The following is a 20,081-nucleotide window of genomic DNA, read 5'->3' as shown; positions in this document are numbered from 1 at the left end:
CTGGTTATTAATATAGACACGGCAGCTTGCTTTTGATTATTATTTGTATGGTATATCTTTTTACATTCCTTTTTTTTTTCATAGTGATTTTAAAAATCGCATAATATTGATGATCTTAATCATTTTTAAGTGTATAGTTCAGAAGTACCTTCATGTTGTTTTGGAACAGATCTCCAGAACTTTTTTATGTTTTATTTACTTTTTATTCTAGTTTTATTGAGAGACAGTTGATGTACAGCAGCACTGTAGAAGTTTACAGTATGCAGCATAATTTGACTTCATCATGAATTACCACAAATTTAGTGAACATCCATCACCTCATATAGATACAAAAATTAAGAAATAGAAAAAAATACTTCTCCTTGCGATGAGCACTCTTAGGATTTACTCTTTTAACAACTTTTATATATAATATACGGGCTTCCCTCATAGCTCAGTTGGTAAATCATCTGCCTGCAATACAGGAGACCAGGGTTCGATTCCTAGGTCAGGAAGATCCCCTGGAGGAGGAAATGACAACCCACTCCAGTATTCTTGCCTGGAGAATCCCATGGACAGAGGAGCCTGGCGGGCACTGTCCATGGGATCACAGGAGTCAGACATGACTGAGTGACTAACAGTTTCAGCTTAGCGACTAAACCACTACCACCACCATACATAATGTACACTCCAGAACTTTTTCTTCTTGGAGAACAAGAAATTCTATATCCATTAAACAATTCCCTCCCTGCCTCTGGCAATTACCATTTAACTTTCTGCTTCTGTGAATTTGACTGCTTTGGATACTTCATGTAAGTGTAATTGTGTAGTATGGGAGCTCAGAGAAGTCCCAACAATTTTTTCAAGCAACCACACCTTGCTTGAAAGTTTCACTTGAGGAAAATAAGGTAATATTCTAGGGCAAGAGTCAAAGAACTCTTTCTATAAAGAATCAGTTAGTAAATACTTTAGGTTTTGCAGACCAAGAGGCAAATTGAGACTATTCGGTAGCTATTTACTTAACAAGAGAGAAAACAAAGCTTCCCAAATTTCTTATTGATGAAATTAAAAATAGAAACTGACCACAATTTTTTTGGTAATACAAGTCTACTAACAAGAATAGAATTCTTCTCAAGTGGGAGAGTCTACACACCACGTGTTTCCTGACATGACAGGCGTCTCTTGTTGCAGAGCACAGGCTCTAGGTGCTCGGACATCAGTAACTGTGACACACGGGGTTAGTTGCACCATGGCATGTGGAATCTTCCTGGAACAGGGATCGAACCCATGTCCCCTGCACTGGCAACAGATTCTTAACCCCAAGACCACCAAGGACATCCAAGAGTCTCTCCTGAACATTTACTGAAGAGTGGAATTCCTGGGTCATAGTATGAAGCTAAAGTTTGCAAAAAAGGCCATACTGTTTCTCAAAGAATAAATGAAAGTAGGTAAATAGGAACAATTAAAGTTAAGATTAAACATCTTATAAATATTATTCAAGCCTTCATTTATGTTATCTTCATTGGACATAATTATTGACTTATTCTCTATGTGGTTAAAGTCTGTACTTCAAGTTTCATCTTAAGATGCACTTACCCTATGTAGCCTTTTGTGTGTGACCCATCCACAGTATTTTCCCCTGTTACATTTTCTCAGTAAATGTATTAATATAAGCTATACTATCCTATCATTTCATTGCTTTTACAGTACCTTGCAATTATTCTTTAGATTGCTGTTATCTACATTTTCATCCTAACATACACTTTCAATTTTTAAGACTTGAATAACATGTCTCATCACCACCATATTAATAGCTACTTCTCAGTTTAAAACTAGCAAAGGAGGGTATAATTATATGTCTATGGAGGAAATGAAAAATTGGAAGGGCTCATGTAATTAACTGTACATAATATGTATGTGTAGTTTATACATAGTGGGAAAGACTTATACATATTTAGAGATGCAATAAGATTCCCTTGAAATTTTTGTTACACATATAGCTATGTCTAAGTTATGATGCAGAAACCCAACTCAGAACCCCATCAACAGAGATCTCAGTTTTTTTTCCCTGTAAGGAGAAAGGGTTCATTTACACAAGTGGACTGAGTTTTTTATCTGCTTGTATTTCTCTTTTTGCTTTGGTTTGTGGGAAGCTTGAAAGTAGATTTACGGCCCATTTTTCATAGTTCTGGTATGTATTTTTGTGTATTAACTTTACTCGTGCCTTCCTTTTTTTGACCAGACTGCATGGCTTATGGGATTTCAGTTCCCTGACCACGGATCAAACCAAGACCTTCCATAGTGAAAGCACAGAATCCTAACCACTGGGCCACCAGGGTATTCCTTCTTTTACTCTTAAATGCCTTCTATTTGTTATATATATATGTATGTGTATATATATATATATATATATATATATATATATATTTGCTAATTTATCTCTAATTGTTTCTTGAACACAGTAGAGGTAACTGACCAAATAAATACATGAATCATTACACACACACACAAAGGTGAATTAAATCAAATGCTTCTGTAATTTGCAGTATGGATGCTCACATCTGTGTTTCCCACTGCCCTCTCTCCTGAGGTTCACCTAGCAGCCTCCTGCTTTCCTGTATCTGAGGTTTGTAAACTGTGTTGCCTTGTTCGGTAGCCTGAGTGGTGGGCCTGCTGTGTCTGCTTCCATTTCTCTTTTTGCCCCAACCACCAAGGCAGTCCTTTGGCTGCTGCTGCTGCATCACTTTAGTCGTGTCCGACTCTGTGTGACCCCAGAGACAGCAGCCCACCAGGCTCCTCTGTCCCTGGGATTCTCCAGGCAAGAACACTGGAGTGGGTTGCCATTTCCTTCTCCAATGCATGAAAGTGAAAAGTGAAAGTGAAGTCGCTCAGTCGTGTCCGACTCTTAGCGACCCCATGGACTGCAGCCTACCAGGCTCCTCTGCCCATGGGATTTTCCAGGCAAGAGTACTGGAGTGGAGTGCCACTGCCTTCTCCGAGGAAGGGGTTTGATGCAGAAAAGAGTGCAAGGTTGTCTATACACTACACAGTCAATACACATGCATCAGCTGATTGTGTTCACACATCCTTTTGGTGTGTGGCTGCCTCATAATATCACATATTCCTCCAGAGTCGAGGCAGGTTGTGGGCACATCATCAGGTCTCTAGCTCTGCTTTTCTGAGAGCATCTCTAAATAAGCAGATGACTGTTTGGACATTATCATAAAATACACACAAACCTGAGAAGTATTTTATAGGATGAAGAAGAAAGATAACTATTTATCTAAGTCATATTAAGGGAGTCATAAATACAGGAACTAGTAAATCACTAAAATTAGTAAAAACTAAGATCATAGCATCTGGTCCCATCACCTCATGGCAAATAGAAGGGAATAACTGGAAACAGTGACAGATTTTCTTTTCTTGGGCTCCAAAATCACTGTAGACAGTGACTGCAGTGAAATTAAAAGATGCTTGCTACTTAGAAGAAAAGCTATGATAAACCTAGACAGTGTATTAAAAAGCAGAGACATCACTTTGTCAACAAAGGTCTGTATACTCAAAGCTATAGTTTTTCCAGTAGTCATGTGTGGATATAAGAGTAAGTTCATAAAGAAGGACCCCAGAGACCCCAGAATTGATGCTTTTGAACTGTGGCACTAGAGAAGACTCTTAAGAGTCCCTTGGACAGCAAAGAGATCCAACCAGTCAATCCTAAAGGAAATCAACCCTGAATAGTCATTGGAAGACTGATGCTGAAGCTGAAGCTCCAATCCTTTGGCCATCTGATGCGAAGATCGAACTCATTGGAAAAGACTCTAATGCCGGAAAAGGTTGAAGGCAGGAGGAGAAGGGGATGACAGAGGATGAGATGGTTGGATGGCATCACCGACTCAATGGACACGAGTCTGAACAAAGTCTAGGCGCTAGTGAAGGACAGAGAAGTCAGGCGTGCTGCAGTCCATGGGGTCTCAGAGTCATACACAACTTAGTGACTGAATAAAAACAACAAAGGAAATCACAAATTCATTTTTGTTATTAGAAAGTAGATATAACTATTGTGATTTAATGCCCACTAGCTTGAAACTTTTTAAGTGTATCAAGCCATAAAGAAGGAAAGCAGTCCTTTGGCTTCTGTGTACTTGGATATATGTTGCGTGTGCTGCACAAACGGCAGAGGTCTGGGCGTCTTGGTAGCTGTTGAGTTCTAGGATCCATTCTGGTTGCTTCTCCCAAATGGGGAAGGAGGTGTCTCCTATATAAGGATACAGACATTCCCACTGCCTTATTTTATCTCTCAGTAGCTTGTTCCTATTGAGACAACAATCACATGTTACTGTGTTTCGGTGGGTATACTTCTTTTAGACTGAGTTTCTTAAGGATCAGGATTGTGCGTTCTCTGCATCTCTAGCACCTAGCATATGCTTGCTGTGCTATGCTGTTCTTAGTCGTTCAGTCATGTCCAACTCTTTGCAACCCCATGGACTGTAGTCCGCCAGGTTTCTCTGTCCATGGGGATTCTCCAGCGAAGAATACTGGAATGGGTTACCATGCCCTCCTCTGGGTGATCTCCCCAACCCAAGGATCAAACCCAGGTCTCCCACAATCCAGGTGAATTCTTTACTGTCCGAGCCACCAGGGAAGCCCAGTATATGCTTGGCACACCAGAAAACAATTACTGCTATATTTAAAATGGATAACTAACAAGAACCTATTGTACAGCACAGGGAACTCTGCTCAGTGTTATGTGGCAGCCTGGATGGGAGGAGGGTATGGGGGAGAATGGATACATGTATATGCATGGCTGAGTCCCTTCACTGTTCACCTGAAACTATCACATCATTGTTAACTGGCTATATCCCAGTACAAAATAAAAAGTTCAAAAGGAAAAAAAAAATTAGATGGGAACAAGAATCCATGAGGTCAGATCTCACAAGTACCCTGCTCTTCCAGTTACTATGTTAAATTATTCAGTCAAGTATTTGGAAGCTTTCTATATATGAGACTTGTATAGTGTTGTATAACGTTTGTTAATGTTGTATAACGAACTTCTGGAATGCACTGTGACTTAGTAGAGAGCCAAACCTAACATGGCTAAGCAGGAAATACAAGCCTTAGTAGACAAGGCTTCTTAGGGCTGTCTATTCTCCTCTCAGAAAGAGTAACTTGTGGAGAGTAAAACTTGGTGTTTCCCCCTTCACTCTGAGGTCAGGAAAGAAAGGGGAGAAGGCACATTATAAACCCACCACCCTTACTCACCGCACTTAAGAGAATACCATAAATAACCAAATAATAAGCTTTAATTTAAATATGTTACAGTGGAACATAACAATTCTTTTGAAGTATAAAAATAACATTTTTTCCATTTGCAAGTAGTATCTGCTACAGAGTATAAAGAGCACATTGATGCTATGAATTGTACACATTATCACTCCATTCCCAAGCCTGGACCCTCTCCTCTCCATGCAACACTACTCTGCAATCTTGAGGCCCCATCAAGGGGCCAAGCTACTTCAGAAGTAGCAATCCTTAATAACAGAATTGGGTAGTAGCTCTCTTAAACTAGTCTCTATGGGTTTTTTTTTGGCGGGGGGGTCGGTTCTATAGATAAAAAACTTTTTTAAAAAGTTAATCTAAAATTCTGAGAATTGCTCTTTTTGGAATATGTTTTTTCCAGGAGACAGAAAAATGGCAGGGAGAAGCTGGAGCATTAAGATCAACAAGAGCTCATTTAAAAGTATATCACCATCTGTGGAAAAGCTTTCCAAGTATAGGAAATTTGAAAATAACAGCAACTAACTGGAAGACAAATTTCATTGCCAAAAACCACTGAAGAGGTCCATACGTCTTTCTCTACTGTCATGTTTCCTAATATTTTGAGTGAGGTAAGTAAGAATCACAAGGATTCTAAAGATTATGGCAGGTTCTGTCCAGATCTGATCCACCTAGTAACTTAGATACTGAGGACCAACTAGTGAAAAAACAGAAACAATATAATAAGGAACAGAAGCTTTTGTATATAAAAAATTGTGGTGTAATTTTGTTTTCTAAAACTCAGCTATTCTGGCCAGTTTATTTTGATTTGTGCTTTGACTTGATTAGATCTGGGTCTAATAAAAGACTGGAGAACTGGCCACCTTCCTGAGTGGAGGTGGGAGAACCCTCATAATCGTCCAGGAGGCAGAACCCTCTGCCATCACTGACCTCACCTCCGCTGCGCCGACTTCTGCCACGTTCCCGTCTCCATCCTATGCAACTCCTTCATCCTCAGTGGATGCTGGGGTGGGGTGGAAAACCTGACTCAGTGCTTATAGGAATTCTTGTCTTTAGTGCTTCAAGGAATGGTGACCTTGAGTTCTCCTGCTGGAGAGGAATGGCTCTGCGCTTATGTAATGCTGGTACCTTCAACTGGCAGAAACAAAGTATGTAATATAGAAACAAAGTAACCTGGTACATAAAATGTGTGGGTCGATCTTCCAGAAATGGGTTGTGAGCCTAAAAATGCTCAGTTGTATAAGTTGTGTTGCGAGAGCTCAGCAACATTGAGCTGGAATAGGACTTAGGACAAAGTCCATCCATTAGGGAGGGAATCCCTCAAAGAACTTTACATGATTCATATTCTATTATCATTGCATTAATAAATAAAATAATCTTTGGAGCCCTACTTTCAAAAATTGATGTTTACTTAGTGAGATAGAGGAAGGAAAACCTAACCTGTAAGACCACCTAAAATATAACGGAGAAGTGACTGATGAGACCTGTATACTTTGTTTCCTGAATATCTTTAAAATGTCCCACACAGATTTTCTTCATATAGAACTCACCTTTTAAAAACTGCAATATACATGTTACTCTGCTGTAACATGTTATTATCATCAACAATTCAACTATCAAAAGAATAACCCCAGAAGTCTATTATCTATTAGTGCCTGGACAGTTTGATTAAGGGTCTTACTGCCATTCTTAGAACCAGGTAGCTATTTATAACTTCTGCTCTCCTAAGATTCAGAGATGCATTACAAAACTTTTTATGGATTTCCCCAGTAACACAGGATCACGTACATAGATGGCTAAAATTAAGATGACAGAAATGATATGACCCTTGAGCAGTAAAGGCATCTGTTATTGCAACTTGGAGAAAATGCCATGGAATGCTAATAAATAAAAAAAGTTTATGTCATTCTCCTTTAAGTCAGTAAATTACATAAGAGTGCTCTGAGTATTTTTAGAATAAAGGCACTGGACAAGTCCAAAGTCTTATTGCTCATGGGATCATATGGGAGCCACAGTCCAGACTACAGCTCTTAACTCAGCCAGGAGGCTTGGTCTAAGCTAGCCTGTCACTGATCAGGAGGCTTGGAGACCAAGGAAGGAGATGTCAATAAACAGAGCCTTGTCTCTAACATAAACTTGAGGGAAATGATCTCCAATTTTATGTCAAAGTGGTGATGGGTTCTGGAGGACTTGGGGGCTGTTTTAGACAGGCACTCTGTTTTCTTTGGCCCATTTCTTCATGATCCGGACGATGTACTCGACTTGCGGGTTACCCGTGCTTCTCAGTAAGTGGAGCACTTCTCGAAGGGTCTCTCTGAGGAAACGGTGTGAAAGGACAAGAATGCAAATTAACAGCTAAAATAACTTGTGACGGTTCTTCACATCCTTCTAGCAGGCATATCTGCCTACCCTTTTCCTGTGTTTTCATAAACCAATCACAGACTTCCTAGCTTTCTATTCTTATGGTGCCATAGTAAAATGGAAATTCTGTAAACTCCTCACCAATCTCAGTTTTCTTTGTTTGCATACACACACATATACACATATTTTTTTTGTCTGAATATGACATAAATATTTCTGTTTCTATGGTTATTCTGTAGGACAGAATAGAAAGTGTGTATTAAGGAGCTGGGTTCAAATTCTAGCTCTGTGCTAACAGGTCACTTAACTTGACTGAGTCCCAGAGTTCTCCTTTGTTTAATGTGGTAATCACCCCAAACTGGGTGTCACTGCCATAAATGGAAAATGTCAGAAAGCTGGGGTAGATGATCTCTTCAAGAAAAGTGACACATTAATAAATACAGAAGAGGGGAAAGTTAAGGACCATGATTTGGCAAATATTCAATATTTATATCTAACTAATTTAAATTTAATTTAAATTAAAACTCATGTTTTAAGTAATACTCACTAAATCTTCCCTGTTACATCATCAGATCTATAGATGACTGCCTACTGATCCTCTTCCCTAAGGGTTCGCTCATATTTTATCCTTTTTCCCTCAAGTATCTTCTTTCAACTACCCAAATTCTTTTAAACTTTTAACAGTACTAGAAATATATACAAGGTAGGAACTAATTTTTGATAGATTATTTACTTATAAAATAGTCATTATCTTCTATCATAGATCAGTAACAAATACATTCCATGAAATTACTTTCAGAAAATGGAATTTAGTTTTCAGTAGTTTAACTGTTATTACAAATGGAACTATATGCCATGTAATTTTGTGTGGTCTAATGTCTCAGTATTTCCTGAAATATGAGAAGGCAAAAAAAATTAATTTTTAACCACACTCACTCCATTTCTAATTCTTTGAGGTCTAAACTAAGAGACACAAGAAAAAAACCAACAGGCAAAGAAGAGAGCAGAAGAGATTGAAAAAGACATTGCTTGTGAAAATGGCAGTATAAAACTTAAACTTTCATTCATCATTCTAAAACGTCATTATTTTATTGCATTGAATCTATAGGTTGCTTTGGGTAGTATACTCATTTTATTGCATTGAATCTATAGGTTGCTTTGGGTAGTATACTCATTTTATTGCATTGAATCTATAGGTTGCTTTGGGTAGTATACTCATTTTATTGCATTGAATCTATAGGTTGCTTTGGGTAGTATACTCATTTTATTGCATTGAATCTATAGGTTGCTTTGGGTAGTATACTCGTTTTATTGCATTGAATCTATAGATTGCTTTATAATTTTTAGTTTTCAGAGGATGTTAGCCAGGAAAACAATTGTCACCCCCCAGGAAACCAGCAAGTGCACAGAATAGCGTCTCTTGTCTGTCTACTTACTTGGGTTCCCTCCCAGCCAAGATCATCTGGAATATGCCCACACAGGCACCCCGCTTGCCTTCCCAGTATTCAGGGTTGGGGTCCAGCCTCTCTAAGACATCAAATGCTTTGGCTGAATAGTAAAACTGGCCCATCTGAATAAAAGAAAGTATTGTGGTAATACTTGTAGTCAAAAGACCCCACAAAATGAAACTAAATGTAAAGATACCATGAAACATAACATAAGTACATAAAACACGTGTATGGGTAATGACAACATTCTTAGTTAGCAAATTAACTTCTATTCCTTATTAAAACGAGAAGGGAAATCACAGTTTGTGTACATGGGTTCAGTTTAAATCCCCTTACCTTCATTAAGTTTTCAGCAATACAACATTTCTTCTACATATAGTCAAGTTATGCTATAATCAACACATTTCTCATTTCTTCTAATTCTATTCTTCTGTTCTTGAGGATAAATACTGATGACTGATCCAGACTGGTTATTTTTCAAGTTTCCTCAATACATTCCAAAGCTGACTACTTTCATTCATTTTCTGCTTATTTGATCATGTTTCACCCAAGAGAATGATCTTTCCCTGACCTTTGCCCTGTCATCTCAGAATGCCTAGATGTATACTGACTCCTAAACAGCAAACCTCTTAAATATTTAATTCCTTTTGACAAACTTCTTTCCCAAACACACTACACACTCCCATGGCCTTGTACAGTATGCTATCATTAAATTTTGCTTAGATGTTGCTGTTGTTGTTCAGTTGCTAAGTTGTGTCCAACTCTTTGTGACCCTATGGACTGCAACACACCAGGCTTCTCTGTCTTTCACTTTCTCCTCGAGTTTGCTCAAACTCATGTCTATTGAGTCAGTGATGCCATCCAACCATCTCGTCCTCTGTCGTCTCCTTCTCCTCTTGCCCTCAATCTTTCCCACCATCAGAGTCTTTCCAAAGAGTCAGCTCTTTGCATCAAGTGGCCAAAATATTGGAGCTTCAGCTTCAGCATCAGTCCTTCCAATGACTAGTCAGGGTTGATTTCTCTTAGGATTGACTGGATTGATCTCCTTGCAGTCCAAGGAACTCTCAAGAGTCTTCTCCAGCACCACAGTTAAAAAGCATCAATTCTTTGGGGCTCAGCCTTCTTTATGGTCCAACTCCTCATCTGTACATGGCTACTGGAAAAACCATATGGACCTTTGTTGGCAAAGTGCTGTCTCTGCTTTTTAATATGCTGTCTAGGTTTGTCATAGCTTCTCTTCCAAAGAGCAAGCATCTTTTAATTTCATGGCTGCAGTCTCATAAATATATAGGGTTACCAATTTCACTGAAGTCTTCAAGTTGCTTGGAAATCCTCCCTTATTTAGTGTGGTTTAATTACTTCTCCTTTTCCATAAACTGTTGCTTTAAACCTTTCCAATTTCCTTAAGATCTCTATTGCATTCTTAGCTTAGCTTTTTTCTCTACTTCATAGGAAAGACACAACTTTCCTGCCTTCCATTCAAATTATACTTCATTACTCTGCCTATCTCACAGAAAGAAGTGTTCTTATTCCTTTTCAAGGTTAATCCTTCTTCCTATGTTCACCTAAAATATTTTTTTTTGGTAAAGAAACACACCAAATGATGTGAGAAACATACATGCACAGTTTAATGACTATAATGTCAATACAAGTGTAACTACCACCCATGTCAAGAAACAAAACATTGAGAGCAAAACCAAAGCTCTGTGTTTCACTTCTATACCACAGCCCTCTCTTCCCATATTTTCATAACTACTAGTCTGACTCTTATGGTCATCAGTTCTTTGACTGTATAGCTGTATCAGCTTTGTATATATGTTTAGACAACATAATTGAGTGCTGCCTCTTAGTATGTTAACTATATGAAATAATGCTGTAAATATTATTTTGTATCTTTGTATATGTTTTTACAATTTGTCTATATTGTTGGATATAGCCCTAGTTGGGTCATTTGCTAAAGCCTTTTTTATTTTGGAATAATTATAAACAGACAGGAAGTTACAAAGATAGTACAGAGTGGTCCCATGGAACATCAAACCCAGGAAACTGACATCACTACAATGTATGTGTACATTTCTGTTATTTAATCAAGTGTGTCAGACTCATGTAACCACCACCCCCAGCAAGACAGAACTATTACATCACCACAAATCTGTACTTCCCAGCTGACCATTCCTAACCTCTGGCAATCATCAATTTTTTCCTACGTCTCTATAATTTTGTCATTTCAAGAATGCTTTATATATATATATGTATACATATGAAATCATATATCAGTTTTTTAAGGATTATGGGTTATGTTATTCTCGTTCAATCTGTCTCCTAGTCCAATTCTCTTCTGTACCTAGTAGTGTTTTCTCAGGCCTCATGCAAGTCAATCTAGCTGCAGATTCGACATTTTCCTTCCTTGGCATTTGATAAAATAGAAACAAGAAAAAGAATAAGGAAAAAGGCTTTTTTTCTCTCTCTCCTGGTTCTTCTCTTTCCCTTCTGTTCATCCTCATCATCTGTTTCTTTTACTAACTCCTCTGTTTCTAACCCTTAAATACTGACTGGTGTTCCACACGGTTCCTCACCCCAGTCACTGGCTACTCTCATTCTTTCCCATACTCTGCTGCTGCCACAGCCACCGCCACCATTAACTTCTGTTAACTTCTGAAGTCACATATTTAATCCAAACCTTTCACATGCTTTCCTGAGCTCTGGGTTCACCCTGCGTATTTCCTACTATAATATCTCTACCTGGGAGCCCCAGACATACTTCAGATTTAATACATTTAAAACTGAACTAAATTCCTGTCCTTTAGTGTTTTCTTTCCTTCTGCCTTCTCTAACTTACTTAATATCATTGCCGTCCACTAAGTTATATTAAACATTTTCAAGTTTCCTATGTTTTAAAACCTTTTCCACTGATGGTGATTTATTTTTGTAATGATTTACTTTGCAATGAGCAAAGTAAATAAATCACTGATGGTGATTTATTTTTGTAATGATTCACTTTGCAATGAGCTATTATTGATTAAGTTGATACTAGACTTTCTTTACCTAATGTTTTCCTGTCTTTTGAGCAGGAAGAAATATTCACCAAATAGTTTTCAGAATTTGAGGTTAGTTTTGTAAAAAGCTTTTAATCTATAGGATAGGGCCCCAAACTCTTCCCTGTCTTTCCAACTCCCTACACACACACACATACACACACACATACAAAGCTCCTCTTTTACTAAATCTGACTCTACTTTTTTCTGGTTCCTTTGTCCTTCCTGTCTACTATTTACATCAAGGTTTCCCAAAGGTTTGGTTTGCAACTCTTTATTCTTCTTACTTGACTCCCTTATCTGGGAAATTTCACTATTTTTCAGGGCATCTATTACTATTGATGGAGAAGGTAACGGCACCCCACTCCAGTACTCTTGCCTGGAAAATCCCGTGGACGGAGAAGCCTGGTAGGCTGCAGTCCATGGGGTCGCTAAGAGTCAGGCACGACTGAGTGACTTCACTTTCACTTTTCACTTTCATGCATTGGAGAAGGAAATGGCAACCCACTCCAGTGTTCTTGCCTGGAGAATCCCAGGGACAGAGGAGCCTGGTGGGCTGCCGTCTATGGGGTCGCACAGAGTCGGACACGACTGAAGAGACTTAGCAGCAGCAGCAGCAGCATTACTATTGAAGTGGTGATTTCTCCAAATCTATCTCTCAGTGTCAGAGGACACTGTTGTTTTCTCTAATGTGTTTATTTTTGGCTGGATTGGGTCTCCATTGCTGTGCATGAGCAGGGGCTACTCTCTAGTTGCAGTGTGCAGGTTTCTCATTGCGATGGCTCCTCCTGTTGTGGAGCACTGGCTCTAGAGCAAGCTGGCTTCAGTTGTTTTAGAAGGTAGGGTCAGTAGTTGTGGCAGCTGGGCTTAGCTGCCCGGCAGATGTGGAGTCTTCCCAGACCAGGATCGAATCTATGACCTCTGCACTGGCAGGCACATTCATAACCACTTGACCATCAGGGAAATCCAGAGGCCATCATTCTTGAGCTTCAGAACCAAACTTCCAACTACCAGATGAATATCTCTACCTGCATGATACCTAAAGAGTCATAGCCTTTAGAAATCTAAAACCTCCTATCTAAACCACTATTTCCGTACATATGATTTTCAGATTTCATTTATATGTATACATGTTTTATATATACATAAAATCCTGCCTATCTCTGAGTTCAGTTCATTTATAAAAGGGATGACATTTCTGATATCACTATGTGAATTCTCTCACCTATGACCATTTAGTCTCTAGGACACTTTCCCCTAACATTTAGTCAATGCACCAATGTAATACTGATCTTCACTTTCCCCTTAGATTTCACTCAGACTCACCTTGTAGCAGTCATTAGCAATGAGCTGTAGGAGGCTAAAGGACTCTCCAGAGGTTTCCATCTTGAGATAAAGCTCCCAGGCTAGTCTTGGCTTCTTATTCATAATGTCTACAAAGAGAAACAACGATTTATGTTTTCTAAATGTACAAGAAGTACACTTCTGCATCTTGCTAGTCTATGGATTTGGTTTTATGTTAGAAACATACTAAGTAATAGTAGACAGTGAACATTTTACATGGAAAGCTTGCAATGTTGGCATTAAACTGGTTCCCCATCAGGACTCTATATACAGTGCTTAAAATACTTGTTAGGCTTCAGGTAAGTATGTCTTTTTAGACTGAGTTGATTTTCAGTAGTTCTCACTTTGCTCATCTGCTTAAAAAGTCATCTATCATTCATTCAATCCGACTCATACAGTTTCAGCCTCACTTAGAAGATCTAATTGCTAAAATTTTCCTAAGACGTCAAAAACTTAGTGAACATTTTAAATCCAAGTGAAAAAAAGGAACAAGAAAAAATACTGGAGAGAGAGAAAGACAGAGGTGATAGGCTATATATATAGCACACAAAAATTATGTTTTTGACATTTTACTACTTTTCAGGCCTGTACCATAGTGAAAAGGTAAAATTAACATAACAATATCATTTAGCAAAAAAACAAAGCAAAGTAAACTGAGATTCTGGAAGGTGGAACACGCTAAAGAAAGAACTTGGCATCTTTTAGGACTGCTGGTGCTAGGTCACGGCCATATGGAAGAACTAACCGCAAGGCACACTCGTATACATACACACACATGGCCACCTTTACTGAGCAGCACTAACAACACAATCTCAGAGTTTAACCATTCTACAAGACAAAACCAGAAAACACTCAATAAAAGGAAGATTCATCTATAACGTTTAAAAGAAGACTCACAGCACCGAGCTAACCAGCTGAGGTAAATGTAGTCATTTTTCATCTTCTCACTTTGGATTAAAAGGAAAACCTGCAAGAGGAGGGAAAAGGGAACAAACATACAGAAGCTTTTACAGTGAAAATATCCACAGCAGCTTGCCTTAGACTAATGAGCATTATAATGACCAAATTCTACACAGGCTGCTGAGAAAAGTGAAGGATAAAATTGTGGTGATTTAAACACATTTCTCTCAGTTACTGAGGCTTCCCTCGTAGCTCAGTCAGTAAAGAATCTGCTTGCAATGCAGGAGACGTGGGTTTGATTCCTGGGTTGGGAAGATCCCCTGGAGAAGGAAATGGCAACCCACTCTAGTATTCTTGCCTGGAGAATCCCATGGACAGAGGAACATGGGCTACAGTCCATGGGATTGCAAAGAGTCAGTCACGACCTAGTGACTAAGGACGAGCACTCAGTTATTGATATCATAAGGTGACATGAGGTTAGTAAGGAATAGAAGATTTGAACAGAATAATTAACAACTGCAGATGCTACTGGGCAATAAAGCAAGTCTTAACAGATTTTAAACGATTCATGTTATACAGACCACACTCTATGACCACAATACAATTAAGTTAGAAATCAAAATAACCTGGATATATATATTTCCCCTTCTGATTCATGTTGAGGTTTGACCAAAAACAGCAAAATTCTGTAAAGATTGTCCTTCAATAAAAAATATATTAATAATAAAAAAAAACTGGAAAAGATAACATACATAACTTGAAAATCATGAAACATGTTTTAAAATAACTCACACTTAAAGATAATAAAAAGATAATTTCTAAACACGATGGAAATTGGAAAACACTTAGAATTTCAATAATAATAAGTTGAGTCATTTGTTGAGTAATAACAAAACTGAATTAAGTAACTTAACTGGAATATTTTGAATCATTTGGATAATCAATCTATGGAGTTAGATATCAAGATAGTGGTTAGCCTTGTGGGAAAGGGATTGACCCCAAAAGGGATGAGAGGGTTCCCTGCTGCTGCTGCTAAGTCGCTTCAGTCTTGTCTGACTCTGTGCGACCCCATAGACGGCAGCCCATCAGGCTCCTCTGTCCCTGGGATTCTCCAGGCAAGAACACTGGAGTGGGTTGCCATTTCCTTCTCCAATGCATGAAAGTGAAAAGTGAAAGTGAAGCCGCTCAGTTGTGTCCGACTCTTAGCGACCTCATGGACTGCAGCCTACCAGGCTCCTCCGTCCATGGGATTTTCCAGGCAAGAGTACTGGAATGGGGTGCCATTGCCTTCTCCGAGAGGGTTCCCTAGGTTATGATAAAATTCTGTTTTACGATCTGGGTGCTGACTATTTGGGTATGTTCACTTTAAAAATTCATCAAGCTGTGTACTTTGATTTGTATACTTTTCTCCATGTATGTTATGTCTTTATACAATTTATCCAAAAAAAGAAAATATGAATGTGGTTATACATGTATGTCTCTCAATATGGACTGTAGCCCACCAGGCTCCTCTGTCCATGAGACTTTCCAGGCAGGAATACTGGAGTGGGTTGCCATTTCCTTTTCCAGGGGATCTTCCCCACCCAGGGATCGAAACCCGCATCTCTTATGTCTCCTGCACTGAGAGGTGGGTTCTTTACCACCAGCACAACCTGGTAAGCCCCATAAAATTTATCCAAACAGGAAAACATGAATGTGGTCATAACCTATGTGTTTATTTATATTGTACTTTTTAATGTAACCTAAGAACAATGGAACTGTCAATAATCCTTTAACTTTAAACATGTATTTCCGTGAGAAAAAGATAATGTTTTTAGATAGAATCATTCAAAAGTCTTCAAAAGCAGGTACCTACCTCTTCACCCTCACTGGTATTGCCAGTTGCAGCTTTGGCTTGGGCATAATTAAAGTTAAAGATGTCATCGTTATAGAAGTAACTCTGAAAAACATCCCAAGAACAGGTCACATTGAGCTTTAACATATAAAAACAACAGTTACCACTACTACTCCCACAGTAAAAGGGTCATCTCCAAAAGTATCTTATCTGTGACATATTAGAGTATTTTGTATACAAAATCACCTAGAAAACTCTACACTGACCTTGAATGAGTTGAGGTAAATCAAGACATCATCAAATTGCTTAAGCAGGAAGAAACAGGAAGCCATGCACTGCCTTCCTGGTATTGTATCTGAAATGGAATGGGAAAAAAATCAGGTGTATTCCTGAAACTAAAAGTTCTCTTTAGCTGAAATTTGAGTTATTTCATAATTTAGCAATAAGAAATGTATTCCAAGACATCTTTCTAGATTCTGAGATTAGATTCTGTTCATTGGACAGAACCTCGGCATGTGGAAGTCACAGTACTCAAGAATGACCAGCAATCTCTCCTGCGAGTCCCACATGAGCATGTGTCCTTCGGGCTACAGTTTTCCCTAGGTCTTTTTTCCAGGGCTTTGATTCTCTCATTCAGCTCCAACACCTGCACATTCAACGAATATGAATGAGTATCCATCATTACTCACCTAAGACAACCTAACACTTCCGATCTCAAATGGAGAAATATTTGGCCATGGAACCATCTGATCCTGATTCTGACCAACTTGTCTGATAACAGATTCCTATTTGAAGTGGCAGAGGATTTGTGTAATACCCTACCTTCACCATGGTCACTCCTGATCCTCCTTCCTCTGTTCAATTTTTTCTCCTGTAACACTTATCACAGTCAGATATACTAAATAATCTATTTCTTATGTCTATAGTTTGTTCTCTCTAGACTGAACACTGCACAAGGGTGGGGGAATTGGCTGGTTTTGTTTACTGCTGTATCCCTAACACCTCAATAAATTTTTGTTTTAAAGAATGAAGTGAAATGGGGAAAGAAAATATTATCCAATAAATGGTTTTGGTGAAACATTTGAAAGAAAATGAATCCCCGGGGTGATCAGAATATTTAATAATAACTTCAGCATGAACACTGTTTGTCAGAATAGATGCCAGCCATTGAAGACAGGTACAGCCAGCCATACTGGTTTATACTGGCTAACTATCAGTCCTGTTTAGATGCCTTTTTCAAAACTTGCACTGAATCTTGAGTGATGAGATCAATAGTTTAATAACAAAAATGAAGCCACGAAACTACTGGCAAAATATAGGTGAATATTACATAACTTCAGGAATAAAAAAGCATTTTCTAAGCTTGATACCCATGTAATAAATCATTATAGAAAAGATAAATAAGATTTAAATGTTTTCATATGGGAAAAATACCATAGGCAAAATTAAAAGCAAATGACCTTCTGAAAAAATATCTACAGCATGACAAAAGCTCTATACCTAAAGAGCTCTTGAGAAATCAATCAAAGTGAACATTTCAAATAAAAAACAGAATCAAAATTTTAAAACTCTTATGAACTACAGAATATACTTATTCTCCTCTGTTTATGTATCCTCTCATCCCATTTTAGCTGAGCTGCTAAGAAGGGCTAATCTAATATTCTCTCCTATGTCTGGGTTCCTGCTTTATAATGGGAAACCTAACAGATATATCCCTGGACACAGAATCAAACTTCACCAGTCAATATACGACCAACTCCAGTGATAAATCGTGTTCACATGTACAGATTCAAACATACCACATTCGCTAGCTGATCCTCCCACCAACTGGAAGAACTGCTGGGCAATTTTCATATGATCCCTCTAAAAAACCAAGCAGAGCTGATAAGAGGAATAAACTGAAAATACATTATTTGTATTACACTCTATGGTTTCAACATATCTGTCAGGATCTAACAAATTTTAAATTCTCAAATCAGCAGTACTAATTTTTATTAGCATCACCAATTAAAAAGTAACAATCTATAATTGAATTAAAACTTAATTAGGATCAGATAGAAAAGAAGAGAAAAAAAAAATTCAATTCCCAAATCCTATTTTAAAAGTACCTTTATTAAATGAACTCATTCATTCATTTAACAAATATTTATTGCTTTTATCATATATCAGACCTTGTGGTAGGAGCTATGGCTAGAACAAGGAGTAACTTACTAAGTAGAATCATTAATTTATTCAATAGCTATTTACTGCCTATTTGAGGCAATTTGGAGTGAGCTGGAGATAAAAAGATTTATTTACATCCCATTTCGTTCCAAAAAGAACCTACTATGCCATATTCAGGTGAATAAGAGCTTAATTTTAGTCAGCGTTTTGTATTTATAAAAAACTTTCCCAAAGAAACAATTATTCTCATTTTACAGATGCCAAAATTATAGCTCAGAGGTATACAAGGTTAAAAAAAAAGTCAGTGGAAGTAAGAATGAAGTTTTGCAATGATATGCTGTTGTTATTAGATAAACACGTTGTTCAACAATTGGGCTTTTTTTTCCCCTTAAAAAGCAGTAATTCTTAAGGCTATAGCTTTCTATTTTTTTTTTTTTTCAGTTTTTATTCTATTCTGCTTTATATTTTGGACAAGCCACCTGGTTTGCGGGATCTTGTTCTCCATCCAGGGATTGAACCTGGGCCCTTGGCAATGAGCGTGCCAAGTCCTAACCACAGGACCACCAGGGAATTCCCTTTTTTTGTCTTCAAATAACACAGAATTCTGTCACAATGGAATCTGGATTGGTGGATATGGAGAAATAAAAGGAACTGCAGAGGAGCCTATAGTAAGCTTATTACTAGTTGAACTTTGAAAGTCATTTTTATTTTTTCCACACACTGTAACTTTACAAACTATAGATACCAGTGGTTTTATACTCACTGAACACATTTCCTGGCCAAGGGCTGCATTGACCACTCCTTTGAGGATATACTCCTGGAAACGTGAAATATCAGTAATTAATTTAAAAGGAACATAAAACTAAGAGATATCACTCAAAAAAATCATTTGCATCAACTCAATGCTTTATATATATTATCAAAAGTTACCCAAAGTCACTTTGCTCTGTTCTAACCCTGGTAAGAATAAAAGAATTAGGAGACTTTCATTTGGTTCTCAGGAAAGTGTTTATATAACAGAATTAATCATATTTGTAAATTCTCAATCATAAGGGGAAAAACTCAGTGGACATGCATAGGAGTTTTGTTTTTATTTCAATTCAGTGGAAAAATTAACCATAAAATGTTTATGTAATAATTTTTACACTTTATCAGCCACTGCCATTTTCTGTGACCATATCACACACACACACACACACATACACACACATATATAATTTTCCCTTTCCAATGATATAATAACCTTCCTTTGCTAGTGATTCCTTTCTTCAAAAATAAATTAATTAATAACAATAATCCTCTGACTCTCATTTGTAAGGTATTCTCATTTTGGAGTCCTGAGGCCTTATCTGTATCTCCTTTAGACTTGGTTCTATTCTTTAACAGATACTCTCCTTAGCTTTATGAATTTTTTTTTTTTTTTGCACCGCACAGGATCTTAGTTCGCTGAACAGAGATCAAACCAGTATCCCCTGCAGTGGAAGTATGGAGTCCTAGTGACTGGATCACCAGGGAATTCTGATTTTTATGTGAGTACTATTTTTATTTAAGACAGCTCTTTAAAAGAATAAAACAAAAAATGCTGAAGCTTTTAATACACTTGAGAAATATACCAACTTAGACCTGGAAATATTTTTCAGCCTTTCACCCCATGAGTGGGACGCCTAGTACATGCTTAGCGTTCATATCACTGGAGACACAATACGAACTCAGTGCCTGCCTTCAGGGAGTGGACACGCAGCA

The 20,081-nt window shown here is 37.9% G+C and overlaps 1 protein-coding gene across 2 annotated transcripts in view; it reads right to left on the bottom strand.

Moving 5' to 3' along the window:
* Positions 1-5,261: 5,261 nt before the first annotated feature.
* The window catches only part of IFT56 (intraflagellar transport 56), a 42,288-nt gene continuing 27,468 nt past the window's right edge, over positions 5,262-20,081 (bottom strand). For both annotated transcript variants that reach the window (XM_061414859.1, XM_061414857.1), the window contains 8 exons: positions 19,102-19,155; positions 17,975-18,038; positions 16,442-16,530; positions 16,197-16,280; positions 14,339-14,408; positions 13,424-13,530; positions 9,051-9,184; positions 5,262-7,567 (listed from right to left, as the gene is read on the bottom strand). In XM_061414859.1, the coding sequence (XP_061270843.1) occupies positions 7,456-7,567; positions 9,051-9,184; positions 13,424-13,530; positions 14,339-14,408; positions 16,197-16,280; positions 16,442-16,530; positions 17,975-18,038; positions 19,102-19,155 (714 nt within the window). In that variant the 3' untranslated portion in view covers positions 5,262-7,455. The remainder of the gene's footprint in view (positions 7,568-9,050; positions 9,185-13,423; positions 13,531-14,338; positions 14,409-16,196; positions 16,281-16,441; positions 16,531-17,974; positions 18,039-19,101; positions 19,156-20,081) is intronic.

The sequence above is a fragment of the Bos javanicus genome, chromosome 4 (genome assembly GCF_032452875.1).
Source record: "Bos javanicus breed banteng chromosome 4, ARS-OSU_banteng_1.0, whole genome shotgun sequence".
Taxonomy (NCBI): Eukaryota; Metazoa; Chordata; class Mammalia; order Artiodactyla; family Bovidae; genus Bos; species Bos javanicus.
This window is presented reverse-complemented; position numbering and strand designations above follow the sequence as displayed.